The following is a 22,325-nucleotide window of genomic DNA, read 5'->3' as shown; positions in this document are numbered from 1 at the left end:
CAATCTTTTTCATTTGTAAGAGAGGGTCCCTTCAGGACTTGGTAGAGCTCTGTCTTGTTTCCTGAACACTACTCAGCAGCTGCGCAGCTCCCCAGGGCCCCAGTGAGAGAGCCTGAACCTTAGGAGCAAACTGCTCGCCCTCAAGGACGCTGCTTCTCCAAACTACAGCCAAGCTGCTTGGAAAAAGAGTACCAGTGACATTCTGCGTTTGCTCCGCAGCTCTCCCCTGTGTCACGATGGAAGAAGTGAGGAAGACCCCCATCCAGATGCAGAGCCCTATCAAGACTGAATGGAATTCCCGCTGTGTCCTTTTCACCTATTTCCAAGGGGACATTAGCAGCGTCGTGGACGAGCACTTCTCCAGAGCTCTGGGCAATGTCAAGAGCCCCCAGGGACTCAGCCCTTCCAGCCAGAGCAGAGATGTGATCCTGAGGAATGGTGAGTATTTCGGGAGGGGCTGGAATTACCTATTGGGCTATTACGGAAAGACCAGTTCTGATGCCCTCAATGCTCTTAGACGTGTGTATATTTGCTGAAGGCACGTCATGTCTAGTGAGAAGCCACACCCTTTTCTCAGAAGTTTCACATGAAAATGGACGCTGTTTAGGGAATTCCCTGGTGGTCCAGTGGTTACGACTCTGTGCTTCCACTGCAGGGGACACGGGTTCCATCCCTGGTCGGGGAACTAAGATCCCCGCAAGCCGTGGGGCACGGCCAAAAAAAAAAAAAAAAAAAAAGGACACTGTTTAATCAAATTGATTTACCTATTTCCTTATGTCCTCAATTGTGTTAAACGCTGAGCTCACTACTCAGTATACAATAAGAGCGCCACAACTGTTCATTATTAGCACCATTATCTGTACTATTATTATTATTATTACTACTACTTTTGTCTGACAGGTCAGGAACACCAAAGGACTTGTGATAAGAGCATGCGTGTCCCCCACATGTACACCCGGCCTCCTCTCAATTAATAGTGGGTGCTGGGCTTCCCTAGTGGCGCAGTGGTTGAGAGACCGCCTGCCGATGCAGGGGACGCAAGTTCGTGCTCCGGTCCGGGAAGATCCCACATGCCACAGAGCGGCTGGGCCCGTGAGCCATGGCCGCTGAGCCTGCGCGTCCGGAGCCTGTGCTCCGCAACGGGAGAGGCCACAACAGTGAGAGGCCCGCGTACCGAAAAAAAAAAAAATAGTGGGTGCTCTGGGGAGCAGGGCCAGCGCCAGAGGGAGGCAAATGAACTGTCTGGCGGCATCCCTCTCCCCACCCTTAACAGCATCAGGGGTGTCTATTGCACAAGCTCTTGGGTAATTATTTTTAATAATAAGCATTCTTCTCAAAACACATTTCAAGACAGCTGTGAAAAGGTGCCGCGATCACGTGCTGAATGCTTCCAAGTGGGACCTCTGCTTTCAGAAGCCCACACTCTGGCTGGCCAGACTCTTTCGGTCTGGACAGGGAGTGGGTGTATTAGCCGATATAGCTTTTCAGAATTTGCTTCTCTCCCAGAAATAACTTTTCCAGTCAGGTGACGTGATTTTCTCAGAGACTCTTGGGACTTCAGGAAACATGTGGAAGGGGGTGTAGCAGTAGCAGGTCCTAAAGGAAACACTGGGCACCAGGGGCTGGGTGGAGAGCGGGGAGGTGTGCTGTCTAACGGTGCGCTGAGTGCTTTAGAGCAGTGGCAGGAATGGCTGCTCTTGAGTCGTTTGGGGAATTGACATGCGGGAAGTGGGATTCACAGGATCTAACTGGCTCCTGGGAAGGGTCAAAACCGCAGGCTCTTCATGCCTAGACAAGTCTGCCCACTTTGGGTATTTGACTCTGGGTTAGTTCTGAACACTTTGGCTTGGATATATTACAATCCCTTCTTTGTCAGCGCCAGTAATTCATAGTCCCTCACTTCTTCCATCCTGCTTGCCTTGTAAACCCAACGTGAGATAAAACCGACTCTTGGCTTATTGTCACATTTCTTCGCTTCATTTTGCAGCAAGACTCATAACTGGTGTGCGTGGACTCTCCGTCCTCTTCCTCTCCTCTCCTGCTCTCTTGAATCCACTCCACTCTGTTTTTCCTCCTCATCAGTCCTTGAAACCACTCTTATCCAGGCTAGCCAGGGACCTCCACTTTCCAAAGCCAAATGCTCCTTCTCTGTCCTCATCTTAGCTGAGCCATCAACAACGTTTGCTGCAGTCGATTGCCCTCTCTTCTTGCAAATACCTCCTTCACTTGGATTCCATAATGTCACACCCTCATGCTTTTCCTCCTGGCTTCCTGGTTACCCTCCTTCTCAGTCTCCTTTGCTGGATGTCCCCTCCTCTTCAGCGCTTCAACTCCTAAACATTTGAGGGCCCCAGAACTCCCATCTCAGACAATTTCTCTCTCTACACTCACTCCCTAGGGGATCTCCTCCAGTCTCTTGGTGTTAAATACCGATCAATCCCAAATGTGTATCTCTAGCCCAGACTGGATCTCAGACCTATCTACACAGCTGTCTACTGGATACCTTCACTTCACATAGCTAATAGGAATCTCAAACCAAACAGGTCCCAAGCTGAACTCTTAGTCTCCCCGTCACCCTGCTCTGTCCATAAGTGGCAGCTGCATCCTTCCAATTAATTGGAGTCATATTTAACTGCTCTCTTTATCTCATATCCCACATCCAATCCTTCGAACAATTCTGTAAGTTCTACCTTCAGAATGTATCCGAGCTCTGACCACGTGTCCTCACCTCCACTGCTGTCCCCCTTGGTCTGCGAAACCGTCTCCACACCCCCGCCCCGGAATTTTGCAGCAGCCGCCTCATCAGTCTCCCTGCTGCTGCCCTTGCCCCGCTTCAGTCTATACCATTAAACTGAAAGTCGTACCATATGACTTTTCTGTTTGAAATCCTCCAGTAGCTTCTCATCTCGCTTGAAATCAAATCCAAGGTCTTTAATGGGGACCTCCCCGGCCTGGGCCCCTGTCATCTTTCTGCTCTCATATCTTACCACTTCCCACCTCCCTCACTCCAGTGTAGCCTCCTTTCTCTTTGTAGAACATGACAAGTACAGTCCTGCCTCAAGTCCTTTGCACTTCCTCTCCCCTCTTCCTGAAATGCTCTTTCCCCAGATAACTGCATGACTTCCCCTTTCTTCATTCAAGTCTCCATTGGAATGTCATCTTTTCAGACAGACCTTCCTTGAACAATCTATTTAAAGAATAGAAGTCCCCACCCTGTCACTCTCTGTCTTACCCTGTTATATTTCTCTTAGCATTTGTCACCATGTGGTATATTATATATTTATGTGTTTCTTAGCTCTTCCTACCCCCTAGACTCTGAATTCTGTGGCAGCAGGGACTCAAATCTGTTAACTGATGTTTTCCAAGTACCCAGCCTAATGTCTGACACATGGAAGGTGCTCAGTAAATATTTCGTGAATGAATGAAATTGTGATTTGTAGAGCTCTTTTTAAAAAATATATATTTATTTATTTACTTGTGGCTGCATCAGGTCTTGGTTGTGGTGCATGGGCTTCTCATGGCGGTGGCTTCTCTTGTTGTAGAGCACGGGCTGTAGGTGCGTGGGCTTCTCATGGCGGTGGCTTCTCTTGTTGTGGAGCGTGGGCTTCAGTAGTTGTGACACATGGGCTCAGTAGTTGTGGCTCACGGACTCTATAGCGCAGGCTCAGTAGTTGTGACACGTGGGCTTAGTTGCTCTGCGGCATGTGGGATCTTCCCGGACCAGGGCTGGAACCCGTGTCACCTGCATTGGCAGGCGGATTCTTAACCACTGCACCACCAGGGAAGTCCCCTGAAATTGTGACTTGGATCACAAGGTGTTGATTCTGTCAATTATGGAGTCACTGTAAAGAGAGATTCTTTTGGTGTATGGCTTTAGAACCAGGCAGCCTGAGGCAGGGCCTGCTTCAACATTGATTAGCATGGGCCTCTGTTCCCTCATCTGTAAAACTCAGTATTATTGAACTAGAGAAGGAATCAATGAGATAACGCATGTCAAGGGGCACATAGTAAATGTCATGTAGGTGGTAGTTACTTTTGCGGTGGTGGTGTGAAGGCTTGACACATGTTTTTGAATGGCTACAGTGGGTACGAGGGCCCACCTTCAAAACATCAGGATCAAAGCAGCAGGCCCCTGCCATCAGCCCCCAAATTGTCCAGGTGCTTCTGATGGGTGGCTGCTGCCCTGTTTCTTATGCCTTCTGACTTTGCTCTGTATTCTGTGAAGCCCCTGCCCGCCAAGGGAACTTGGACTTGGCCTTGTATCTTGCCCAAGCCAGCCTTCCCAGGCCAAACAGAGAGGTGGCTTTCTTCTCCACCTACCTTCTAGATTGTTGCATTTTCCGTGTGAGAGTCTCACAGATCCCGGTACTGTGAAGATGTGTCTCCCTCGCAGCACGTGGTAGGGGCTAGGCCAATGTTCGTTCATCCGGCTGCTGGAACAAATGAAGGAGAAAGCCCGTCTTCCTCAAGGCCTCTCTTATCGCAGTTAGGAGTCAAGTTTCTCATAAGCTCTGCTGTCTCCGGGGAGGGTCCCCTGAAAGAAGGCGGGTCCCCAGTTGTTCTCACTGGAAGTGTTAGATGAGATGCACGTAGCTTCGAAAATAGTGGGAAATCCATAAAGTGGTCCTTCATTACTGACCCGTAGCATCCTCTCAGCCTCTGCAGGCCAGCCCCAGGCTGCCTGGCCTTACTGAGGCCTCAGCTAAGCCACACGGAGAACAGGCTTCCATTCATGGGCTCCCACGGCGGGCTCACCCACATTCTAAGGGTGCTCTGTCAGGCCAAATATGCAAAGTCCAAACACTGAGGCCCGTATGGCTAGGAAATGCCGTTGAATTTCCTGGCTGCTTTTCTCAAATCAAAGTTATTTTTTTATTTACTTAGGTATAATTTATACTGGCCCTACTTGTAGAAAAGAAAACACAAGCTGAAAGTATCTCTGAATTATCTCCCTTTTAGAAGGACGTTGGGGATTTCAGAGTACGTAACTCGAGAAGCTTCAGAAGTTACTATTTCTGGGGTCACGGTTCTGGTACACTACCACCCTGTATTCTTCCTGTCCCAGCCTCGAGCCCAGCCCTAGGCCTGGCAACATGCTCAAGGGCTGCTGAGAAGAATGTATACGTACAACCTGAGCCCTCAGAGGTCTTTTATAGCCAGTCTCCTTTTCTTGCCCCCTCCAGAATCCAGTCGGGGTGGGGAAGAAATGCTGGGTTTCTTCCTTCCTTCCTTCCTTCCTTCCTTCCTTCCTTCCTTTCTTTCTTTTTTATTACAATTTTTTTTAATTGAAGTATAGTTGATTTACAATGTTGTATTAGTTTGAGGTGTATAGCAAAGTGATTCCATTATACATATATATGGATCTATTCTTTTTCAGATTCTTTTCCCTTATAGATTCTTACAAGATATTGAATATAGTTCATAGAGTTCCCTGTGTTATACAGTGGGACCTTGTTGTTTATCTGTTTTATATATGGAAGTGTGTATCTGTTAATCCCAAACTCCTAATTTGTCCCTCCCTCCCCTTTCCCCTCTGATAACCATAAGTTTGTTTTCTAAGTCTGTTTCTGTTTTGTGAATAAGTTCATTTGTTTCATTTTTTAGATTCTACATATAAGTGATATCATATGATATTTGTCTTTCTCTGTCTGATTTCACTTAGTATGATAATCTCTAGGTCCATCCATGTTGCTGCAAATTGCATTATTTCATTCTTTTTTTATGGCTGAGTAATATTCCATTTGTGTGTGTGTGTGTGTGTGTGTGTGTGTGTGTGTGTGTCTCATCTTCTTTATCCATTCCTCTGTCGATGCACATTTAGGTTGCTTCCATGTCTTGGATTTCTGTTTTAGTGTGAATATGTATATGAGGTATAGTCATGCTAGTTGTTTATGGCCCCTGTGAACCCTGATGACTTCGTATCTTTCTTTCCAATGAGGGAGAGGACTCTGCACTAACTTACAGGGAGCCACACTGGGTGCCAGGTGCTGTGCTGTAACTGCATTCACTTCAGTCCTTAAAATCCACTACAATTGATAAGGGTCAAAGCTGGGCAAACAGAATCTATGGTGTTAGGAGACAGGAGAGGGGTTACATTTGGAGGGGTTTAGTGATGGGAAAGGGGGCTGAGGAAGGCTTCTGGAGTGACTGTCATATTCTGTTCCTTAATCTGGGTGCTCATCACCCAGTTTGTGAAAATATTTTCCCCCCAGCTGCACACTTATACTTGTGCATTTTCCTACATGCGTGCTGTACTTCACAAAACCACTTTACAAAACCACTTTACAATGGGTATTAATAGCCTCACTTTACAGAGGAGGAAACTGCAGCCCAGAGAGGGTAAGTGATGGGATGGGTCACACAGCCCAGTGAGTGATAGAGATTGAAGCCCAGGTCAGTCAGACTCCAGAATCAGTCTCTTGACTATTCCACTATGTTGCCTTTGTAGACCCTGACAACACCCCAGCCAGAGAGTTAATGCCTATTAGGACTCTCACTAATAATGCTTATAATGACTAATATTTATTGAGCACTTCCTGTGTGTCAGACCATTTGCTAGGGGCTGTCACGTGAATTATCTTACTGAATCTTCAGACCAACCTATTGGTCAATTCTCACCATGCCCATTTTCCTGGTAAGGAAACTGAGGCTCAGAGAAGCAAATGACTTGTCCAAGATTCCACAGCTAGTAAGGGGCAGCTGTTCACAACCAGATCAATTGATTCTAGATACTGAGCTCTTAGCTACTTTCAAAATACTAGCACACTTTCTATGTTTAAATCTCCTATTTTCAGTTGGGAAAGGGAACCTGGATAATCAGCAAAAGACTAGGTAACACAGGCAGGAGGCCGTGAAGGAGGAGGTGGGACTGAATAGGACCCACCCCCCTGAACTTGGTGCCCTGGAACAGGACTGTCCTCCATAAGCTGTCTCTCTGCCTCTGGTGTTATTTCAACCATCAGCTAATACAAAGAATCTCCTCTTTGTTTCTGGGATGAATTAATCAGAGACAAGTGCCACCAGCCAAGATGGCAGAAAGGGGAGAGTCAGTGTGTGCACATCGGGCAGGTCAAAGTTGGGACCTTCGTGGGGCAAGATATGTGTGTGTGTTCAGAGGGATCTCGGCTTCAACTTCATCATAAAACAGCATTTATAGTAAAGGTGGAGACGGGAGAAAGAAGGAAGAAAAGATGGGTGGAAGGTAATCAGGCAATTATTTCACAGCTGTGACAGGTTCACTGAGTCAAGTGGGTTCATAAGTTTTTACTTAACTAAATTTTTCTAATCACAAAAATAGTGTGTCAAGTTTTGAAACTTTAGAAAACAGAGAAGCATTCAGGACACAAAACCACATGTGCATCTATGCGCACATACTAAGTTTTACAACCTAACATCATTTTGCACATCATGGCTTGTAACTTGGTTTTTTAACTGACAATAAGCCGTATGTATTTTTATTACCATTACATGTTCTACTACAACATCATTTTATGGCTCAAGAGTATCCTTTTTATAGATGTACCAAATCTATTAAAATTTTCAGACATTTAGATTGTTGCCAGTCTTTCACTATATGTAAATATCACATTGAATATCCTTGTAGCTCAATTTTTGCAGGCATCATTGCTTATATTCTTAAAATAAATTGCTGTAAGTAGAATGACTGCATCAGAGTCCACTCAGATTTTAGGGTTTCGATAGCTACTGACAAATTGCTCCCAGAAATGTCATGCCCATCTGCCCCCCCGCCGTCCAGCCATGGGAGTGTGTGAAAGCGCAGGCTCGCTGCATTCTTGCAACGATGGGAGACAGAACCAGTGAATGAAGTATGAGGCTGAGAATCAGCCAGCTCTATACCTGCTAGCTATGTGTGGCCTTAGGCGAGTTAGTTTAACCACTATTTTCTCATCTGGGTTCCTGTGAAGCTCACGGGAGATGCATCCAGAATGCTAGACAAAGAGCCTGGCCCATAGTAAGTGCTCAATAAACAAAAGCTCTTCTAGATTTACAGTTGTTCCTGCCCACCTCTGATGGATTATTTCTGGGAATGTACACACCAAGCCAAGGCTTCTGAAATCTCTCTCATAGCCAATACCTACTCCATCCTCCATGTCAGCCCTGAAGCGCTGCGGCTGCCACTGCTTCCCAGGCGCCTTGGCTCTGTCCTTTCCTGCCCTCCCTTCTGTGGTGACTGAGGGCAAGGAGCCTCCTCAGGCCTCATGCATTACCATTTTGCTTTTTCCTGGTTGATTCTGTGGAGTGTTGCAGACCAGGAGAGAAACCTGTGAATGTGAGCCTACACTGCGTTTCTAAACCAAAATAATACTAATAGTAACCACAGCAACAGCTCTCACTTCTTGAGTGTCTACTAGGTCCCGGGCTCCATGCCAAACGCTTAACATGGATTGTCCCCTTCCATCTCACAACAGCCCCAAGAGGCTCCAAGACGGGAGGGGACATGCTCAGTGTCACACATATAGGAGGTGGCAGAGCTGGGATTGCACTCCCAGCCTGCCTGGCCTCAAAGTCTGTGCTCTTAGACCCTCTGTGTGCTGCTCTCCTCCACAGAGAAGGATTTAGTGGGGACTGTGTGTGTGCATGTATGTGTGTGTGTGCCAGCATGCCTGTGCACGTGTGAGGGCACACGTGTGGATGTGCCTTCATTACAGTAATGTTTAGTCGGGGCCCACTCTGTGCCAGGCACTGTGCAAGTTCCTGAGTATGTGATGATGAACAAAAGAGAAGGGATCTCAGTCCTCTTTTTTTTTTTTCCGGTACGCGGGCCTTTCACTGTTGTGCCCTCTCCCGTTGCGGAGCACAGGCTCCAGACGCGTAGGCTCAGCGGCCATGGCTCACGGGCCCAGCCACTCCGCAGCACGTGGGATCCTCCCGGACCGGGGCACGAACCCACGTCCCCTGCATTGGCAGGCGGACTCTCAACCACTGCGCCACCAGGGAAGCCCGGGATCTCAGTCCTCTTAAAGCTTACTGGCTAGTGGGGAAGACCAATCGTGAGGGAAGGAAGGCAGGAGGGAATGGAATCACAGGTTAGGCTTATGCCATGGAGCAGTAAGCAGGGCTTAGTCACAGAGAGCAGCAGGCCAACACCCTGGACATTGGCAGTTCAGGGAGAGCCTCTCTGAGGGGGTGACATTGAAGTTGGTGTGTCCAGAAACTAGTCTGGAACAGGGAGACGGGACCACCATGCAAGGTTAGAGTGGAGGGAGGGTCCTCTGGGGTGGAAGCAAACTCTGATGCCTGGAGGTGCTTTCCAGAAGGTTCTGGGGTTCTCAGCAGTGTCTCTGGTTGGCATGGGTGGTGCCTCTGGGTTTGCTTAGGATGCTGGAGAATAGCTAGCTATTTTCACCCTGAAAGGGCAGGGTGGGAAATGGAGACTTGCGCTCTCTGAACAGGACCTGGTCTTAGGAGCAGAGGCCTCAGGACTGCTAGAGGCATGGATGGGACTAAGAGGCTGGGGCCAGATGCTCAGAGTTGGAGTAGAGGGGATGGAAGCCTTTTGTATTCCTACTGAAAGAAAACTCCAGCCCGGGAGGGTGGGGGAGGGGCAAAATAGGAGAAAGGGATTAAGAAGTACAAGCTACTAGGTACAAAATAAACAAGTGACAAGGATGTAATAATGTACAGCTCAGGGACTACAGTCGATATTTTATAGTAACTTTGTATGGAGTATAATCTCTAAAAATACACCTGAAATTAAAATAATATTGTAAACCAATTATACTTTAATTTAAAAAAAAGACTAAAGCCACATCCACTTCAAGACATCACAAGATAGGAGGTGGTTAACATTTCACAAACACTGCCTAGTATCACCTTGAAGGAAAAGAAAAAGAATGAGAAAAATCTATCCTTCCCTGAGTGTCCCCAAAGAGGTCCTTGCCTGCTCTCCATTCATTAGTGTAGGTTGGGGTTTGAGAAGGCAGCAGAGTCTTCCCTGGGGCTCCCTCTCATCTCCCAAGTAACTAACAGGGGGATCTTGGGTAAGGAAGTGTCACCAGGGCCACTTCTAGCAGTGGCAACTGGGAGCCACTCCAGCGGTCCCCAGGAGAGATGGCCGTCGTTGCTGGAAGCTGTTTGCCCAAGCAGCCTGGGAAAGAGGCCCACCAAAATCTAGGGTCTCTGCTCCACGGGACACCGTACCCAAGCCTGCTCTGGCCAGGTGCTTTCCCCAGGCCACCCAAGGCCCACCATTGAGTTGCTGTGAATTCAGGATTGGGCCACATTCTCCCGGCCAAACTGTGCTCTGGTGCACTCAGTGACCAAGTGTGACCTTGGCCAGAGGCACGCCACCCACTCCCCTTAACGTTTCCCTCAGAGAATTCTGGAAGGGAAGCAGTTTTTAAAAATATTCAAAAGATGCTGAGGCCTTGCCTTCCACTTTTCAAGCGTTCAAAACCTAGGTCCTATGTATGAGATCTGTAAAGCCAGTTCAGATGGAAACTGCCCAGTTATCAGAGGCTACACATTGTTTCTCATTTGTGCTTAGGACATGCTGTACCCTCATTCAATATGAAGCACAAACAGTGATTAGCCTAAGTCAGCTTAATCACTCTGTTTGTGCTACACAGCGCCCTGTATTGCTACTAGCCCACAGATAGCAGTTTGCAAAAGTAACATTCATCCCCAGGAACAAACCTTCATATGTTTCCTTGTCCTTGGCTTCATTAAAAGTAGCCACCCATCGCCCATCTCTTGTGAACAATGGGAAAAGTTGGGCAGAGTATCTGTTCCGTGTAGGTTAGAGATTGTTTTGCTGTGGTGGTGGATGGGACACTCCAGTATCACTGGGCAGACCTCTCAGACAAAATCCAGGCAAATTGAACATTCAGGGGCACTGGGAGAGGCGCAGGAGGAGGGGAAGGGGGCCAGGTAGCCACACCCACGCGCCCCTTTCATTATCTTGGATGGACGCGAACCTCCAGGCTTTAAGCACCATCTGCCAGAGTTCGCTCTCTCCCTCCTCCCCTCCTCCTGAGTGGGTGTTGAGAATGGGGAAAACATCTGTCCATGTCATGGGCTGCCCGAGACTCTTCGAGAACTCTGATTCAGCAGCTGTTAGAGGCACAATTTGAACAGTGTCTCTGAGACCAAAGGAGACTCCATCCCCACTAGTTTGGCCACAAGAACTTTGCAAGAAGAAACCGAGTCCCTGCTTGACCTTGAGCATTTTGCTTTCGCAGGAAGAGGTTCAAGCAACCACTTCCGTACCCATCACTGATCCGTCCAGCTCAGATCCCTACTTGGCTAATCTGCTTGGCTAACTTGGTCCAGTCTCTTAACATCCCCACGCCCCAGACCTCTCTTGAAAGTGGGGTTTCAATCCCTAGAGTTGTGTGATGCAAGCAAGTGTTAAACCCTTTGTAAAGTTCTGTGGAGTCCAAACACCAGCTACAAAATAAAGCCAAACAACGGCAGCAAGCAAACACCAATCACCTTTAACCAAGTAATTCTACTTCTAGAAAAGTTTCCTTGAGGGGCTATTTGGTCAAGGGATGTACTGCCTTATGATGGGATACCTACAGCCATTTAAAAAGCTGGTGTTGGCTCTATTCTTTGCTATGGGAGGATGTTTGTGATATTTTAATAATGCAAAAGCAACCTTAAAAACAATATGTGATGTGAAAACAATGCATACATGAATAGAAACAAATCTTAGAAAGAAGTACACCTAAAGGTAGACAATGGCAGTCTCTGGATACTATGCTTAGAGTGATTTTTGTTTACCTTTTCTACATTTTTTTTCACATTAAAAATAGTATATATTGGGCCTCCCTGGTGGCGCAGTGGTTGAGAGTCCGCCTGCCGATGCAGGGGATACGGGTTCGTGCCCCGGTCTGGGAGGATCCCATATGCCGCGGAGCGGCTGGGCCCATGAGCCATGGCCGCTGGGCCTGCGCATCCGGAGCCTGTGCTCCGCAACGGGAGAGACCACAACAGTGAGAGGCCCGCATACCGCAAAAAGAAAAAAAAAAAAAAGTATATATTAACCAGAAATAAATTAAGCTAATTCCATTTTGAAAACAATACATAAACCTGTCTTCTAAATCTTTCCTTCCCAGATAGTGGCATGCCTCCAAATCAGTGGCGTTTCTCTTCTCAGTGGACAAAGCCACAGCCGGAAGTATCTTTTGCAAATGGTGCCGCCAGCTGCAGTTTGAGTGGATCTGGTCCTGTGGCTATGGATCTGTATCCAGTGTCCCTGACCGGGAGCCCTTCCTTTCAGCCTGGCGAGCTGAGGCATTTCTCCTCCCTCGCCAGCTCCAGCTTCCCAGAGCCTGGCTACCCTCATGCCTTTTCCACTGGGCACTTGGTTCCAGAGCCCCAGCCTGATGGGAAGTATGAGCCCCTCCTAAGTCTCCAGCCAGAGAGATGCCCAATCCATCCTCAGGAATCTGCCTCGTGGGAAGATGGCAACTCTGCCCAGACGGCCGGAAGCAAGGGATTGCTCTTCAACCTGCCTTCCGGCTCAGCCCACTGTAAGAAAATGCCTCCAAATACTTGGAGGATTGCCTCTGATTGGTTGTGGTTGAGAATGAGTTGGCGTGAGATGGGATGTGAAGACTAATTGCTGCTACTCCAGCTATGGGGCTTCTGAGGGACAGAATGCTTTGCTTAAGTTCCATCTGTCTTCACTAGGCTGCGTCGATAGTCACCATTTAACAACTAAAGGGTTGCATAGATAGCCAGCCAGATGCACTTAGCTCAGTATTCACCCTGGTCTGCTGACTTGGACGTACCCTAGAAAAATGGGCTGCTGCCTAAAATCTTAGGGTGCTGCATTCACCTCACTGTGAACTGCCAAATAATCCTTTTGTAAGACAGAACTCGGGGATGTACCTATCATCCAAACAGGTTGGCAACTTGCAATAATGCCAGACTCCTAGGCAAGAACAAGGGCCATCTATACCATCCATCTGCTCCACACATTAAAATTCGAAGTGACTGTGGAGGCAGCCCCCTTGCTGCCTGGAGAGCGTCATGGTGCCTGACTACCTGGGGCTCCTGCTCCCAGACCCACACCCCTCCACAAACGAAAGCATCCTTAAGGCTCATTTGCCATTTCATTTACTCACTCACCCGACAGATATTTAATCCTCTGGCTTTCTGTACCCTGGATGAATTTTCTTTTACAGCTCCCTGGTCCATATGTATCTGATTCTAGTGTTCCATGCCTGAAAGAAATTGCTAGAAGCTGCTTTTACTTCCGAACTAAGTATATATATTACACAAAGGGCCTGTTCAGCCTAGCCCTACCCAGGTCAGGTGCTGTGCTCCATCCTAATGTCAAAAACCAATTTCCCATTAAAATACCACTCCATCATTCCCAGAGTTGGATTAGGAATGTACCTAAAGAGTAAATCATAAAAATGTCATGCTTGGGAAACCTATGAGAATTCCCACCCTAGTACTCTTTTTCAAAAATCTGCTCCTGCTGGATTCAGAGGGACAGATGAGGCCAACTGTGTATGTATGCTTGTGCACACACACAGCAGAGCCCTGTCTCAACAGATGGTTAGAACACAGATGGCTCAAATCATCACCTCCCAAGCATAACAAGCCCGTGCAGTTCAAATCCAATTCAGCAAAGATTTAGTGAGCATCTACTATATGCCAGGCACATCATGGCAAAGCCACCATGCAGGCATTATCCAATTCCCGAAAGTTCTAGACACATTCTCAAACAAATGTTGATCGCTAAAGTCTCGACTGCTACCGACTCTTCAGACTCTCCTACTAATGCAGATATCTGTTGGATTAATTGGTGACCGATGGTCCAGGATCTGTTGAGGAAGTCAAGTGACCCTTGATCAGAAACATTGCCTGTAAGATGGGAACAAAACCCAAAGGGCCTTCAAAACAGAAGCTTCTCTGTTTTTGTAGCAACTGATAAAATGTCAGGTGTCTATAAATTGAGGACCAGGAGATTTGGGGTTCCTTGGGGGGCTACTGGGCACTTTCTAACCCACTCCCTGATTTCATTCCCAATCATGTTTTCTTCTCTCCTAGTTAAGAAAATCTATTTCCCCTCTGATGGTGGACCTGCCAGTGCCAGCCTTGCAGTTGAAAGTAAGTATCTGCTTCTGCCTTTGATAGCATGTCTCTGTATACTGAGAACAAGCTTGTAGCATTAAAACCAGGATCTCCAGCAATTGAAATAACCCCCATTTCTATTTAGTATTGTCATCCCTAGAATAGGTTTCATTTTGGTCTCAAAGAGCCCGTGCACTTGGTATCTTGTAAAACGTTTTGCCCATTTTCTAATTTGGCTATAAAAGCAACTTTATTGAGTTCTTTGAGCTGGATTTAAGTGAGATAACCAAGGTGACGCAGGAAAATGAACAAATTCATGAGGGTTAGCCTGCTCTTTCCCAGATGTTCAGTTTTCAGCCTAGAACATAGGGCCACCCCGGGACTCTGCAGTCAGAGAAAATGCCACCTGATACCAAAGGCTAGGAGTCTGTCTGGGCCCACGTTCAATTTGAAAGTGATGCCAAATGGGGACAATCTCAGGGGTTGACATGAGGATTTTCATGGCCTGGTGTCGAATCCAGCTTCGTTACTTACTAGCTTTAGGAACTTAGCCACGTTTCTTCTCCTGTCCATACCTCAGTGGCTTCATTTATAAAATGATGATTAAAATAATGCCCACCTCATCAGGTTTCTGTGAGTATTAATTGAAATAATATATGTAAATGCTTAGAATTTACATTCTAATGGAAATTAGCTCCAGTGAGCCCGGCACAACATAAGGCAGAAAAAAATTGCCTTTTGGGAGGGCATCCTGTGTGCCTTCAGCTGTTCTCATGCTGTGTGTTTGAGAGGCATCAAGGGAAGAGCTGCCACCACGGCCCCAGCTCTCAGGCACTTTACAGTTTGGTGTGGAGTCGGGGTGAGCACGATATATAGGCCTCCCTAGGATGTCCGGTCCTTGATGGCTGAAGCTTTGAGGGGTGAACCGCCCCATCCTTAGCACCTGCGGCAGTGCCTGGCGCAGAGGTCAGTACATATGTGTCAGATGACTGAGTGCACAGATGCTGGAAACAATAAAAGAACATCGAAAAAGGAAATGGTAAAAATCGATCTGCCAATAGAGTACAAATTAATTTTGTTTGACACCATTTTGTAAAACGGAAACAAGCAAGCCGCAAATCACCCTCAGGGAGGAATTGGCGGTGCCCAAGTGAGGAGGTAGATTTAAGGTAGCACGGCTTTGTCAGGCTTCATGGAAGTCTCCGCCTGAGGGGATGAGCTCTGGTGGCCTTCTAATGAATGACATCAGGGTTATCAAGTCTCCTAAGTACTTGTTAAGAGTTTATACATTTAAAAATTGTAAGCCTTAGAATTACTAAAAACTTGATGATTTCAGTTGTTCATAGGCCCAAATTAACAGCAACACCACCTGTGGGGGATGGCTGTGAGCCAGATCCCACACACTGCATCCCGCTCAGTCCCCACAACGACCTTGTGATACGTGTATGAGGACATCCTAGGTTCCTTATACAAGAGGTATCCAGTCAATAGGGATTGACTGACTGGATGAAGGAATGAATATGCCCATTTTATAGATAAGGGGACTGAGTCTCAAACAGGTGAAAGGCCTTACTCATCTTAAGATCACAGCAGCAAGCAGCAGAGGTATTATCTCTCTGCTCTTGCAGTGTGCTACAATCATCAACATCGAAACTTATACTAAATCATCAAAACAATTCCAACTTAAATCAAGTGTACAACAGTGAAGATTAGCAACTGGTATGGTTGCTTCACTGTATATGGGTTCACTGTCCATCTGTGGCCAGGACACTATCCTGGAATAAGAGGAGTGGGTGCAGAAGGCTTGGAACTCATGCAGAGGAGCGGTATTACCTTGAGAAAGGGCCAAGGGGATGAGCCTTCCATGCAGAGCGTAGTTGACAGGAGGTGGGGAATGGGCACCTGGCTATGCCAATAGCCCCCATCCTCATTGGCTAGTCTGCAGCTGTGGCTTTGGGCAGAGGAGGCAGCAGGGCGTGGGGACGGGGAAGTGGGGTGACTCCCTAGGTGGATAAAAGGACCAGAAAACCCCTTCAAAGCCCATGCTCTTAAGAGAGCACACTGCCAGTTTCCCCGTCTTGCCTGATGCTGAGAACCACAGGGGAGCTCGTGAAATGCCCAGATTCTGTGCCATCACTTCCTGGTTGGTAGCTTTGGCTTGGGACTTGGTCGCCTCTTTATATGTTTGATTCTTTGTATATTTTATATTAACCTGATTGGGGGGACTTGGTTTTTGGGTTTTTTTGTTTTTGCCCACGTGGCTTGTGGGATCTTAGTTCTCCGACCAGGGATTAAACCCAGGCCCTGGCAGTGAAAGCGCTGAGTCCTAACCACTGGACCACCAGGGAATTCCCATATATTAACCTGATTTTGAAGTGAGCTGGATGAACCTTTCAGGAAGGATTTTGGTAGTTCTGAAAGATTTCCTCTGTGAGACCCCAGATAAATATTTGTCAAAGGAAGGAAGGAAGGCCGAGTCCCCTCCTTCCCCTCCAATATGGCCTAGTCCCCTCATGCAGGTGTCCCACACCCATGAGGCAGAGACCTTGTGGAGAGAAGAGCGATCTGCTGGAAGGGTAGTTAGTTGGAGAGACCTTTCTGGAGGGGACTCCCCAAAACTGTGATGCCGAAATTTTTAGTGAATTTGATTTTTTTTAATCTGTAGAAATAGACATTGATTCATTGTACATTTCTTCAGTTTTTACAGGTAATAATAATATTGACATTGCTATTTGACAGACACGGTGCTCTTTTATTTACATATATAAATCTAATAGTATATAAAACTGTCTTGGTCCCTGCTCCCCAGAGAGTTAATAGTCTAGTGGGGAAGGTAGACTCCACCAAAAAACAATAAAGAAGACAAAACAAAATATTTGCAAGTTATGGTAAATATGAATGAAGCATACCAAGTGTTGAAATAGAGAAAGATGGAGACCAACTTTGGATAAAGTGGTCAAGGGAGGCTTCTGTGTGGAAGTGATGTGCAAGCAGGGACCCGAATGAAGTGAGGGATGGAGTGAGCTTTAGGAAGAGCTGGGGTGGAGATGGAGGGAGCTGCCCCACCCAGGCCCGGAAGTGAGTGAGGAATGGGCCAGAGCACAGCCTGAAGAGGTCGACTGGTGCCGGGTGACACAGGGCCTTCTGGGTCATGGTGGGAGGTTGGATTTTCTCTTCTAAGTGACTCAGTGAGCCATGGAAGGGTTTGAAGTGTGAGCCAATTTGCATTTATTTATTTTAAGTATTTTTTAAAAATTTATTTATTTTATGTATTTATTTTTGGCTGCACTGGGTCTTCATTGCTGTGCACGGGCTTTCTCTAGTTGTAGCGAGTGGGGGCTACTCTTCATTGTGGTGTGTGGGCTTCTCAATGCGGTGGCTTCTCTTGTTGTGGAGCACGAGCTCTAGGCGTGCAGGCTTCAGTAGTTGTGGCATGAGGGCTCAGTAGTTGTGGCTTGCAGGCTCTAGAGCGCAGGTTCAGTAGTTGTGACACACAGGCTTAGCCGCTCCGTCGCATGTGAGATCTTCCTGGACCAGGGCTCGAACCCGTGTCCCCTGCATTGGCAGGCGGATTCTTAACCACTGCGCCACCAGGAAAGCCCCCAATTTGCACTTAATAAGGGCACAGAAGCCTGCTGTGGAGAGGACTGACTGGAGAAAGGGATGGGAACAAAGAGACCAGTTAGGAGGCCAGAAGCATAGGATGGTAGCCTGGATCAGATGGCAGCAGTGGAGGCCAAATGAAGTTAATGTATTTGAGATCTATTTGGGGGTTTAGCTCTTCGGTTTCCTGCTTGAGCAACTGGGTGGATACTGGTACGTGTATGGAAATGAGGAAGATTGTAGGAGAACAAAACTCTGACCACGTTCAGTCTGGGTGCCTACAAGACATGCAAGCGGATATCCCTCTTCAACAGTTGTGTATGTAAGTGTGGAGTTCAAGAGGGGAGTCTGGATAAACTTTTGAGATTGTTCAGTATAAAATGACATTGAAAGCCATTGAATGATCACCCAGGCAGAGAAGAGAGAAGGACAGAGGGCAGAGTCTTGGCGTGTGCCAATATTTACAAGTTGAGGACATGAGGACCCAGAAGATGATACTGAGAAGAAGCAGTCCCTGGGTGAGAGGAGAGCCAGGAGCGTGAGGTGTTACAGAAACTCAGAGGAGAAAGTTTCCAGAGAGCATGATCAACTGTGGCAAAGGCTTCCGAGAGATCAAATAAGAGAAGACCAGGGAAATTTCTATTGGATATGGCACCAAAGATTTTGATAACCTAGTTAAGAGCAGTTTTCGTTATAGCGTGTGGACGGAAGCCAGGTCGGGTGGGTAGAAGAGGGAATGGGAGATGAGAAAGTGGAGACAGTAAATACCAGTAGCTTCTCGGAGAGCTTAGCACTGAGGGGGGTGAACAGAAATAAGGTGGTAGTTATGGAGACTAGTGGAGGGGAGTGGGTCTTTTTTTTAAAAGAAGGCAAATATTAGAGCCTATACAAAGATAAAGAGATGGATGACAGAGGAGGATGAGGATAAATGCGTGGTTGAAGTCACTGAGAAGTTTTGAAAGGGACGTGTGGAAGTACTGACTTTTGCTAAGAGGAGGGGACCTGCCATTGAAAGCAGACAAAAGAAGGATAATAAGGACACAGATGCAAGTAGATTTGCAGGCTTGTTTGTGGGGAGTCTGAAATGTACTAATTAAATGATTTATCTCTTCTCAATCAACTATGAAGGCTGAGATCACCAGTTTAAGTGGAAACAGGCTTGGGTGATTTTTGCCAGGGCTGTTGGGTTAGTGTAATGCAGAGAAGGCAAACGGTGAGGCTCATCCAGGGCTGAGATTTTGATGAATGTGATGGGTGGAGAAAGAGGAAGAGGAGTTTAGGGTATTTGCAAGTGAGTGATTGTAAGAAGGGACCATGGCGTGTAAGCTGCTCAAAGAAGGAAATGGAGGCAGATGGATGGTGCCGGGTAGTGGAGACTGATGGATTGGAGGATGAGGTTATATAAAATGCAGTGATAAGACTACGTAAGGCAATGACATTGGGACATGGTGGTTGGAGAGCAGATGTTCAAAACTGAGATGGTAAGGATGCCACCTGTGTAGGCCATGACAAGGTCTGGCGTGTGACCATGGCAACTGGCTGGCTGAAGTGGCATGAGCTACAGGTCATTAGAAGGTGAGGAGAATGACAAGAACCATGGAAGTGAGGCAAAGTAAGAACCAATAGCTCCCTACACCGTGGGTGCTGTTTTTATCCTCATTCACAGATGGGAACATGGAGCTTTAGGGAGGTTAAGTAACTTGCCCAAAGTCAAGGTAAGTGCCAGAGCCAGTTTTCTCTGTCCTTGGTCTTACCCACTAAGCTAAGCTGCAGCATGACCCCACAATAATTCTACTCCCTATAAAGGCACTGCCTCTTTAACAAAATAAGAGCTAATATTTATTGAACATATCTGTGCCACACACTGTTCTAAGGGCTTTACATGTGTTTAACTCATGTAGGAGGTAGGTATCATTAGTATTCCCATTTACCAGATGAGGAAAGTGGGGCTCAGATAGGCTAGGTAACTTGCCCAAGGTCACACAGCTAGGAGTGGTGAGCTAGGTCAGGATTCAAACCTGGGCTCCTTGGACCCCAAGCTGGCTTCTTCCTCATCATGCTTATCCTATTTTTCAGAAAGCCAGTCTCCAGAGAGAAGAAAAGATCTGTTCTTTTACTGAACTCCGGTTTAAAGAAGAGAATTCCTTTTTCCAAACCTGCTTATGGTTTTCTACTGGGAATCCAGAGGGTCTAGAGACATCGCCGTCCTTATCTCTTTCTGCCACAAAAGAGCACTGAGTCCAAAGCAAGTTTCTCCCTGAAATTCTATACTTTTCCTTGGCACCTATGCCCCACGTTAGGTTTTTTTTTTTTTTTTTAACTTTTTAAGCATATAAGATGGTTAAAAGAGATGTTCAGTGGTGGGGGGCATAGAGGCTCACACCTCCTGCACCCACTGCCCGCCTACTTAGAAATCAGCTGCCTTACCCTCCATCAGCTGGGTCTTTCACATCAAGACTGACGGCATGGTACCCGATGCGGTTGTCCCACTCTTCCGACTGAATAGAGGTTCCAGGAACAGCCTGACACTTTCTAGCCTTAACCAGACTATTTGCATCTTCCCTCTTGCCTCTACAAAAAGCAAAATGGAAATGGGGCGGGCAAGACCCACTGAGAGTGGCTGGAGTCCGAAAGGAAGCTGAAAAGGTCTCAGGCTGGGCCTGATGAATGAGATAGTCACTCGGAAAATTTGATCCTTCAATTCTAAAAAAGTGCTTCCAAATAGAATGGCTGAGCAATCTGAGAAGTAACTTGCAAGTAGTTAGTAAGCAAACCACCCCATCCCAAGTGGGGCCTAGAGGAAGCTCTGTATCCAGAACATTTCTTGGATGAGTTGCATGGCTGCCTGGCTGCCTTCCCTCTGAGGAGGAGGAGCTCATCTGCCCCTGACAGCCTTCTGCAGGGGCCCTCCTGGCTGCCATGAACACGGAAACTTTCCTGTAGCTCTTCCACGGTTAGTGACATCGGGAAAATAGTAACTTTTTTTTCGGCACAGAACCGTTGGGGCCACCAGTGTGGATACCCACGTGGGTCCAAGACTTGGTAGCAGGACGTCCCTGCAGATTGTTCCAGATGAAATGACAAATTTCTCCAAACTCCTTCATCTCTCCGATCTGATAGACAGCTCACAGTCCGGTGTGAGCTCGGTACTTAGCCCTGACAACCCTGGAGGCCCCTGCCACCAGCGTTCCCCACGCACACCCCAGTTGCTCCCGTGTAACAGCTCAAAAGGTGAATAATCAAATGATATTTTTGGATTATGCTGTTCTTAATTCTAAATTCTTTCACATCCATGATCTCATGCAAACTTCTCAGCAACCCTAGGATTGACATGATTATCTTCACTTAATACATGTGGATACTGAGGCTTAGAGTTGGCCAATGACCTGCCCAAGGTCACACAGCCAGCACTGGAACCCGGGTCTGATCTCAGGGCTCTTTCCTCTCCACCATAATATTTATCAAAGGTTACCTTCAGGGTGGCTCTTAGATATTTTGTTCTCCCATCTGCTATGTAAATAAAGACCACAGTTCTTGCACGAGTGAATTGGTAACTTTGGCAGTAATACAGTAATTCTCTTGTCTCAAGCAGTTTTTCCAGTGTGTTAACACAGGTTTCCGAGATTTACTAAGAGAAAAAAAACTTAACCAGTACATTTTCTCTCAAAGTTATTTGCCTTCAAAAGCCGTGTTCTATTTTAGGTGATGGTTGGGAAAATTCAGGGTGGAGGCTGATTCTAGCACTTAAACAAGTGTGTGTTTATCTTGGCTTGCTGTAGAAAGATTCATCTGTTAGAAGATAACATGCCCATCAGAACTGAACTCAATATGCTAGTTAGGGAAAAGAAAAATGATTCCAAGAGGGCTGGCATTTTGTGTAGCCTGGGTAATCTGATAATATTTCCCTGCAAATCCCTCAGCCTGGAAGCTCTTTCTTGAAAGTTGAAAGCAGTAATCAATTTTCCCACGTTAATAAAGAGGGAAGAAAAGGTCTCCTGCCTCTGAAAGACCCCTGCTCCTCTTGAGACAAGTAAACCCCTACCCAGATCAACTCCTACTTAATCCTAGACTTTGGTTTCTGTCTTTCTAGATCCATCCTTTTTAACTTTCCCACCTCACTTTCAAAAAGGTAACTTGAAAAGCATTTCTTTGGCTCACTTTGGCATTTTACTCTTGCTAATTACACACACACACACACACACACCAGCCCCTTGTGTTATCTGTGGGGCTTTATCTACACTCCTAGTTGATAATCTTGTGAGATGCTAGTTGGGGAGGGGGTGGAATTAGCAGATCGATCAAGGTTTGAAACTGGAAAGTCAGGCCCAATAGGGCTACAGCCCATAAACCTCATTCACATTTTTCTCTACAATTTTCAGAAATTGACAAGTAGCCCGATTGACTCTGACTCACCAGCTGCCACCCCCTCCCCCAACCCAAACACACTCATTCCTGAACTTTACAGTCTGAAACAATGGAAATTGTTTCCAAATGTGCTGGAAACTTACACACTTGAATGATACCTGGGCTAAAACAATAAAAGGTGACAATTTCCTTTTTCTGGTAGTAAAGACTATCTTTCAAGAATTCCAAATAAGGATGTTGTTTGCAAAGCCAATTGAGACTTGTGTTGAAGCAGTTTTCCATTCTAAAAATCAGTATCACATGTA

At 46.7% G+C, this 22,325-nt stretch overlaps 1 protein-coding gene across 1 annotated transcript; it reads left to right on the top strand.

Annotated features, from left to right (window-relative positions):
• Positions 1-236: 236 nt before the first annotated feature.
• On the top strand, positions 237-19,775 carry VGLL1 (vestigial like family member 1). The gene is made up of 4 exons (XM_060088135.1): positions 237-438; positions 12,081-12,497; positions 14,029-14,088; positions 19,732-19,775. The coding sequence occupies exons 1-4, from the start codon at positions 237-239 to the stop codon at positions 19,773-19,775; spliced, it is 723 nt and encodes a 240-aa protein (XP_059944118.1).
• The last annotated feature ends 2,550 nt before the right edge of the window (positions 19,776-22,325 follow it).

Source organism: Mesoplodon densirostris, chromosome X (genome assembly GCF_025265405.1).
Source record: "Mesoplodon densirostris isolate mMesDen1 chromosome X, mMesDen1 primary haplotype, whole genome shotgun sequence".
NCBI lineage: Eukaryota > Metazoa > Chordata > Mammalia > Artiodactyla > Ziphiidae > Mesoplodon > Mesoplodon densirostris.
This window is presented reverse-complemented; position numbering and strand designations above follow the sequence as displayed.

Coding starts and splice junctions, on each gene's coding strand:
- VGLL1 (XM_060088135.1), top strand. CDS start 237: ATGGAAGAAGTGAGGAAGACCCCCATCCAGATGCAGAGCCCTATCAAG. Junction 12,498..14,028: donor GCCTTCCGGCTCAGCCCACT/GTAAGAAAATGC, acceptor CTTCTCTCCTAG/TTAAGAAAATCTATTTCCCC. Junction 14,089..19,731: donor TGCCAGCCTTGCAGTTGAAA/GTAAGTATCTGC, acceptor CCTATTTTTCAG/AAAGCCAGTCTCCAGAGAGA.